The sequence below is a fragment of the Scyliorhinus torazame genome, chromosome 4 (assembly GCF_047496885.1).
Source record: "Scyliorhinus torazame isolate Kashiwa2021f chromosome 4, sScyTor2.1, whole genome shotgun sequence".
Lineage (NCBI taxonomy): Eukaryota > Metazoa > Chordata > Chondrichthyes > Carcharhiniformes > Scyliorhinidae > Scyliorhinus > Scyliorhinus torazame.
In genome coordinates, this window is record NC_092710.1 from 151,292,128 (window position 1) to 151,300,557 (window position 8,430).

Below are 8,430 nucleotides of genomic sequence, written 5' to 3' on the forward strand. Positions count from 1 at the left end.
ATACAAAACTTGGAAGCAGTAATTCATGAGGAGGATAGTGTAGAAATTCAAAAGGGCACAGACAAGTTGGTGGAATGGGCAGCCAAGTTGCCGATGAAGTTCAATGTGGAGAGGACAGAAACAAGGAGGTTATGTTGAACTTATGTAAGTCACTAGTTCGGCCGCAGCTGCAGTATTGCAGGTTTTGGGCACCTCACATGAGGAAAGATGTGAAGGCATTGGAGTACGGAAAAGATTCATGACAATAGTTCCAGGGTTGAGGAACTTCAGTTATGAAGATAGATTGGTGAAGTTGGGTGGCATGGTGGTTAGCACTGCTGCCTCAGCGCCAGGGACCCGGCTTCAATTCTGGCCTTGCCTGATTCTCCCCATGACTGTGTGGGTTTCCTCCCACAGTCCAAAGATGTGCAGGTTAGGTGGATTGGCCATGCTAAATTAATGTCTAAATATGTGCAGGTTAACTGGGGATACAGGAATAGGGCGGGGGGGGGGGGGGGGGGGGTGGTCCATGTCATAATATCCATGCATGTATATAATGAAGTGCAGACAGGCAGTGATTGACACACAGGATGACCAGTAAGCGCACAGCAAAGTGCAGCCAATCACCAGACAGGACACCGCCACTATAAAGCCAGAGGGCACTAGGTTTCCTGCTCTCTCTGGACCCAGCCACTGAGACAGAGTCCACGAGCTAGCACAGTGCAAACACCATGCGGTAGCTAGTGAGTCTGGTCAGGCTAGTACAAGGTCTCCAGTCAGTTCAGTATAGTGTCGACCCACAGTTAAATATGTCTGTTAGTTCTATCGTTCAATAAAACCGTGTTGGATCTTCTACAGTGTTAGAGGTCTGTTTCTCGCATCGCTGCATCAAGTGCAGTCTACACCGAACCAACCTGCCTCACACATCGGTCCTAAGTAGGGTGCTCTTTTGGAGAGTCTGTGCAGACTTGATGGGCCACCTTCTGCACTGGTAGAGATTCTATGGATTCGAAGTTGGTATTGTTTCCCTTGGAAAAGGTAAGGCTGAGAGATCTGATAGAGATACACAAAATCATGAAGGTTTGGACACAGTAGATAGTAAGAAACAGCTCCTACTTGTGAAAGGATCAAGAACAAGAGGGCACAGATTTAAAGTAACTGGCAAAAGCCACACAAGGATAAACCTTTCCATACAGCGAGTGGTTAGGGTCTGGAATGCACTGCCTAAGAGTGTGGTGGAAATGGGTTCAATCAAAGTATTCAAAGGGGCTTGTTATCTGAAAAGGAAGAATGTGCAAGGTTATGGGCAGAATGGGGAATGGCACGAGGTGAATTTCTCACGTGGTGAGCTGGTGCAGACACGATGGGCTGAATGGTCTCCTTTGGTGCTGTAACAATTTCATGCTGCTGCGAATCATTTGAGTTTCAAATCTCTGCCACCCATCGTGCCCACTCCTAGGCCTGGGTGTATTGTTTAGACGTCTTGCCCCAGGGTCCTCCACCAACTGAAATGGGTTATCTCTATCCATCCCTTAATTATCTTGAAAACTTGGATCAAGAAGTCACCCCTTTCATCAAGTCACTGTGCCCTGGGATGAAAGGGTGGAGAGGACGGGTGTGTGCCTCACCTAGCTTGTCAAAGTGAGGAGAGAGAATCGCAAGTAATCCTGGAACATTTGCTGTACAGAGGCTACGATTGGGAGGCGCCTGTGCAGGTTTACCAAAGGAACATAATTCCACCGTCCACAATTCGTTAATTAAAAAAAGAACAAAGGCAGCCTGGGTTGAATAGGAAATAAATGTTGATATTTTCTTTAGATGTTGCAGCGGGTCAGCTCCTTCAAGCAACAGGCAGGCAGGACATGGGATTTGTTTTTTTTTTAAAAGCCCAGAGGAAAACTAATTTGCTGATTTCAACCTTTAGTTTGCAGATGGGTGGGTATTTCTCTCCCCCCCCGCCAAGCCCTGCTGCCTTTGGTGTTGACGCAGCAGCGCGGGTTAGAACGCAGCCCTGACAGGACCCGACCTTTCCCCCAGTTTCCAGCGCTGAGTTCAGACAGTTCGCGCTGACACGGGTGACTCTGCAATGGTGGCGGACCTGGTTGAGCGCAGGCCGGGGTGGGTGGGCGGGGCCGCGCGCTGCCTCCCCCGCCAATCACGCCGGTGACGGCGCGCGGCCACGCCAGCCATCAGCCCCTGATCACGCGCTGCCCGCGCCCCGATTGGCGGGCGCCGGCTACACCTTTGTCTCCCATTGGCGCCGCCCCCCCCCCACCCCCGCCCAGCCGCCAGCTGCAGTGTTGTTCTGTGTGTGTTGCAACTGGGCGGTGATGCCCACCGCGCAGGAAATCTGGTATTCCTCTTGCTCCTGTTTGTGAGCTTCCCCTCTCTGCCCACCTCGGCCGCACAGCTCTTTAGTTCGGGGGATTTTGTGTTTTTTTTTTTGTTCATCAATCAAAAGATGCGGTGTAATTCTCCATGTCAAGCTGCAGAAATGGAAGATCCCCGCAATGTGAGTACATTAATGTGCAAAACGATGACAGCAACAGTGCTGGTCTGCGGCTCATGTCCAGCTAGTTCATGTTCCTGAGTGCGTTTAAAGAAAAAATATTTAACCGCCAGGAAATAACATAGAGGAAAGGCAGTTGATTGTAACAATGGCAAAGGAGTGTGGTTTTGGGGGTAATAACAGAAACCTAGATGGTGTAATGTAGACAATATTCTGTCATTCCGTGGGAACGACAAATTCGTTTGTTACAATCAACCCTTCTTAAACGTGGTGCAAATATTATTCATCTCTTGCTTGAGAATAAGACCTTATGCGGGGTTGAATCTACCACGAAGCATTGGTGCTAATTCAAATAATTTAAGCATCACGTACAATTTTTCCCAGATTAAAGAAAAACACTTCCAGTTTTCCGTTCAGACCAGAGTGATGCCCTGGTATTGCCTGGAAGGAATGTGAGCAAAGTTGGATTTCATATGACGCTAGAATAGTCTTTCGAGTTTGTTTTCTTGGACAAAGAGATGTTGTAGGAGGGGACTTCCTGGTACAAGCTTTGGGAGACATGCACACTTCACATGGCTGCATGGTCGATGACGTAAACATGCTTCTATATTTGGAGTGGGAGGAGATCTGGATCACTGAATCTAGCCTGCCCCCTCTCACTGAATGTTGACAGACACTATCACATTAGGCCTGGAGCTACATGTATATTAGCTAAGAATCTGAATAATCAATTAATGCAAAAAAACAAAGTAATGGTCAATTTTAAGTTTAGTTTTGAAGAGAAATAACATTTTGTGATCTATGCGTGCCTTTTCCAAAGCTGTGTACCTAATTTTTCTGCATTGCAGTTTGAGATTATACTGACGTTTGTAACTGCAATTTACATTTAACATGATAAACACCATCTGCCAATGTTCTGGCAATTTGTGTGGGGAGACCTAAACTGCACATCTCAGAAATACCTTGGGATTGTGTTCTATGTTAAAAGCCCCCTGTATGTGGTTGGCAACAGATGCTGAAATGGTAATACTTCTCTAAATTCAAGGTGCATCAAAAATGGATTGATAGTTCAAGTTAACTTTTATTTCAAAGTTGAGATTTCTTTCTTGCTGCAGGTTGAAATCATGGGCATTTATGAGTCGATATTAGAAAGGAAACGTCATGACAGTGAAAGGTCTTCTGGGAGTACATTGGAGCAGAATGATATTGAAGCTGTCGAGGCTCTTGTTTGTATGAGTTCCTGGGGTCAAAGAACTCAAAAAGGGGATCTCTTAAAAATTCGACCCCTGACACCTGCTTCAGACACGGATTCTGTGCACTGCGAGTCTGTTCCCCCGGTGTTGCAGAGGGACTACCATTCATTGTCTTTACTTGTAAGTATGCAATTTTTCTAAATGATCCCTATTGGTGATGACGGAGTCACAGACAGACAAGTTCGTCTTGGCAATGATTGAATTCATGAGCTTGTAAACTTGCTTTGCAATTGTTGGTGCTGGTGTATTTAGGATCAGAGGTAACAAAATAATTTTTTTAAAAATTGTTTGCATAATAGTTGAGGGAAAGGCATCATTGTTCCAACGTCAAACTAAACTTGAAGTTTCTTTTGTCTTTACAGTGTATGACTCCGCCACACAGTCCTGGTGAATCAGGTAATGCTGCCCCGGTGCCACAACTCACTTACACAAAGCCAACGGCAGTCACTGTAAACACTGGAGTCTACACAGTCAACACCATGACCGCAAAGCCTGCCTTAGTGAACATTCAGGAGTTTTCATGTAAGAAGCCTCTTTTAACTGAACCAAGTGTTGCTCATCACTGCAGGTCGGTGGCCACGAGTGTCATCCGTCACACTGCTGATAATTCTCCCTGCAACCACATTCCTTCATCACCACTGATTGAGAGACTGGACTCAAGTAGTCAAAATTTTAGGACAGAGGTGAAAGGAAAAGTATCAAGCCAATGTAGGCATACTAAGGACATGTGCACGTCTACAGATTTTGCGAGTAAATGCTTTTTGCAGCAGAATTTACCACTTACCAAGGACCAACAGCAAGCAGTGCCCTCTTTATCACTGCCTTGTGCACCAGACAAAGTTGACACTGAACATCAGAAATTAGTCAGACCTTTACCAGCACGCTTGCCATCTGTACCTGTGACAAACACTCCAGTTATCTGTCAGATGTTCCCAGTGAATGGAGCAGGAAGAGGAGGAGGAGGGGGAGGTGTCATTTCAGCATTCATCCAAACGCAGAGCAATTGTGTAAAGCCTGCAGTTACCCAGATGTCGCCAGTTTCTCAACCACTTTTGATGGGAGCATCCATGCCACAAGGAACTGTGATGTTTGTGCTACCCCAGCCCTCTATTACTCCACCCTCTCTGGGTCAACACACAGTAATGACAGTTGGTAACACAAAATTATTGCCACTTGCTCCTGCTCCAGTCTTTGTCTCATCAGGCCAAAACTGTGTACCACAGATGGACTTCTCTAGAAGACGCAATTATGTTTGCAGCTTTACTGGATGCAGGAAGACCTACTTCAAGAGTTCTCACTTAAAAGCACATCTTCGAACTCACACAGGTATACTTACTTTAATTTGAGCATAATAATGGCCCTGATTTTGCTATTGTGAAACTGTAACACTGTCAGCATTCACTGTCATCACAACTCCGGAGCAGACAGCAACGTCTGGCATCCGCACATGCGCAGTTAAGTATGAAAATCCAGAAGATGCTGTCACTAATTCTCTGCTTCTTCACAGAGTACACTGTCAATTACCCCACAGACAGCAAACTTTAGAAATCATTTGAACTGATGTGATCTTCCCCTTTTATGCTGTAATATCACTTTTAAAACATTGAGTTTTATTGATTGAGATTTAACTGAATTATTAATGCCGCACTACATCATAACTATTGTTAAACAATCTCTGAAAATCTAATTTTATATTTGTGGAATCTCAAATTTCTACCTTATGATAATTCCAGAGGTTTAAAAAAAAAGTTTAATGATATTTCAGCATTTAACTTATTTCCATGTGTGTGTGGAATTGTCTTACCCAGAAAGCAGTGTAGTCTGGTCATTAGGCGGAGTTGGACAGACAAGGGACTCAAAGGTTATGAGGGGGTCAGACAGAAAAGTGCAGTTGCTCCCACATCCGGAGCAGCCATGATCCTATTGAGTGGTGAAACATGCTCAAAGAACCAATTGGCTACTCCTGCTCCCATGTTCCTGTGCATTCCTGATGGTTAGATCATTTCTTTGAACCAATATCTATTTTCTGACCTGTACAATGGAAAAGCAAAAAATATCTATCTGAAAGACTGCAATATCAAACATCTGGGGCGTGAATCCCGCCCCCGCCGGTTGCCGAATTCTCTGGCACCAGATATTCGGCGGGTGCGGGAATCGCGCCTCGCCGGTTGGCGGCCCCCCCCCCCCCCCACGCGATTCTCCGGCCCGGATGGGCCGAAGTCCCGCCGCTAAAATGCCTGTCCCGCCGGGGTAGATTAAACCACCTACCTTACCGGCAGGACAAGGCGGCGCGGACGGGGTCCTGGGGGGGGCGCGGTCTCCACCATGGCGGAGGCGGAAGAGACTCCCTCCACTGCGCATGCGCGGGAATGCCGTCAGCGGCCGCTAACGCTCCTGCGCATGCGCCGCCCGGCAATGTCATTTCCGCGCCAGCTGTCGGGGCACCAAAGGCCTCTTACGCCAGCTGGCGGGGCGGAAATTAGTCCGGCGCGGGCCTAGCCCCTTAAGGTTGGGGCTCGGCCCCCCAAGATGCGGAGCATTCCGCACCTTTGGGGTGGCGCGATGCCCGACTGATTTGCGCCGTTTTGGGCGTCAGTCGGCGGACATCGCGCCGATACCGGAGAATTTTGCCCCTAATTTCTCATTGGTTTCCGTTACTGTTTATTTCTGACCCAGTTAGATATATAGTTGTATAAGATAACACTCAATGAAAATTTTACAATTTCCCCCTAAAATGATGAAAGTTAGGGTGGCGCAGTGGTTAGCACTGCTGGCTCACAGCGCCAAGGACCTGGGTTCGATCCCGGCCCCGGGTCACTGTGTGGGTCTCACCCCCACAACCCAAAAAGATGTGCAGGGTAGGTGAATTACCCCCTAATTGGAAAAAAAAGAATTGGGTACTCTAAATTTATTTGGTTATCCATGCTTCTAATGTTCCACATTCCTCTGTTGATCTCCAGTTGTCTGCTGGATCTAGAGGAGCCCCATCAATTACCAACAAATGCATAATCACTTACTTCTGTCACATTTCTTTTGCTACCTGTGCATATCACCATGGGAGAGGAACCAATTTGAAATACATTTCAGGAAAACAAAAGAAGGCAACTTAACCTAAAATGTTTACCAGATGGTGTGAAATAATTCATTTTAAGAAACTCAGACGAAGGAATTGTGCACTAATAATTTTTATCTTCACAGGTGAGAAACCATTTAACTGTAACTGGGAAGGGTGTGACAAAAAGTTTGCTCGCTCAGATGAGCTTTCGCGACACCGCAGGACTCACACCGGAGAGAAGAAGTTCAAGTGCCCTGTTTGTGATCGACGCTTCATGCGCAGTGACCACCTCACCAAACATGCTCGTCGTCATATGACTACAAAGAAAGTACCCAATTGGCAGGCTGAGGTTAACAAACTGAATAAAATTGCTGCCTCAGCACCTTCTGTCAGGAATTCTGCCATCCCTATGACCAGCGTACTGATTTCTCCTCCGACCTCTGCCTAAAATGAGAGAACCTGCAGAGAAAATTTGCACTATGTTGTCAGAAAATTAAAACTGACTAAATTGTCAGCAGGAACTGAACAAGCAGCTGTTGCCTGATGGACTTTTAAAGCAATTCTGAATGCTGCATGTTTTTACTGGATTATCAAGTATGAGTTCATTTCTCTTTCCTATGTATGTGAGTAGTAACAAGATACATTTGTAAACTGGCTGGACATGAAAATCTGATAAGCTTAAGGGTGGAATTTTTCTTTCATTTGTAGCAATGAAATTCCATCAGTGTTCAGCATGGAAAGTTATCATCATATTGTAAACCTTTAAGTGTATTGTAAATAGTATTTGCTATGCACATTGTATACTTGCTCTATTTAATAAAACAATTTTCATGTATAACAGGTGAAAAATATTGGACTTTTATTTTTGTGCTTTTTCCCAATATTGGAAGCACAGTGAATAGTTTTGCTGACAGAAGTGGGTTTGAGTTTGAGCAATCTCTTGCCAACTGAAATCAAAAATTGACCGGCTATGAATTGAAATTACTAAATTATACACTTCAGTGCAGAGTTTTGTGAATACACCTCATTGTTAGGACAGGTCCCCATGCGAAATCCCTGAATTTGTTATAATTCCAGATGGGATACCCCTGAATTGTTTTGCTCCCGGATGATGAAGGGTGAACTGGCTCCCTGTCTTTATTCAACCCCCACGGTTGATCGCAACAAGGTTAATTTAAAAAGGAACTCTCCCCTCGCTGTAACCGTTTCCCAGTCCAAATGTATTTTTGTTTTCAAAGAGCCAATTTAACGAGGCTTTCTTCAGTTAAAGGAAAAGTGGGTTTATTAGTTACCAAAATGCAAAGTGCAACATACGTGCACACAGAATAGAAATGAGAAGTCAGTCAAAAAATAAAAGTGTAAAAAGATATACAAATCAATCTTTAGCTTGTCCCAGAGAATTAGATGGTGAAACATTGTGGGCGTTAAGTTGGGTGATTCACGTAGCACTGATTTCGGCAGTTGAACAGTTGTTTTGGAGCCTCTTCGTTCTGCACCTGAAAGGTGTTTTCCTGCTTTTTTGACTGTGGAGTTGCTGACTTGACTAGCTTCTAGCAATCAGGCGAGAGACACTTTCCCTGTTAGCACTGGGGTGTCTTGGATGTTCTTCAGCTATGATCTCCACAGTACAATCA

The 8,430-nt window shown here is 45.4% G+C and overlaps 1 protein-coding gene across 1 annotated transcript; it reads left to right on the forward strand.

The window, feature by feature from the left end:
- The first annotated feature begins 2,282 nt into the window (after positions 1–2,282).
- klf11a (Kruppel like factor 11a) lies at positions 2,283–7,634 on the forward strand. The gene is made up of 4 exons (XM_072498768.1): positions 2,283–2,491; positions 3,604–3,861; positions 4,104–5,067; positions 6,940–7,634. The coding sequence occupies exons 1-4, from the start codon at positions 2,441–2,443 to the stop codon at positions 7,242–7,244; spliced, it is 1,578 nt and encodes a 525-aa protein (XP_072354869.1). The 5' UTR covers positions 2,283–2,440; the 3' UTR covers positions 7,245–7,634.
- The last annotated feature ends 796 nt before the right edge of the window (positions 7,635–8,430 follow it).

Coding starts and splice junctions, on each gene's coding strand:
- klf11a (XM_072498768.1), top strand. CDS start 2,441: ATGCGGTGTAATTCTCCATGTCAAGCTGCAGAAATGGAAGATCCCCGC. Junction 3,862..4,103: donor ACCATTCATTGTCTTTACTT/GTAAGTATGCAA, acceptor TTGTCTTTACAG/TGTATGACTCCGCCACACAG. Junction 5,068..6,939: donor ACATCTTCGAACTCACACAG/GTATACTTACTT, acceptor TTATCTTCACAG/GTGAGAAACCATTTAACTGT.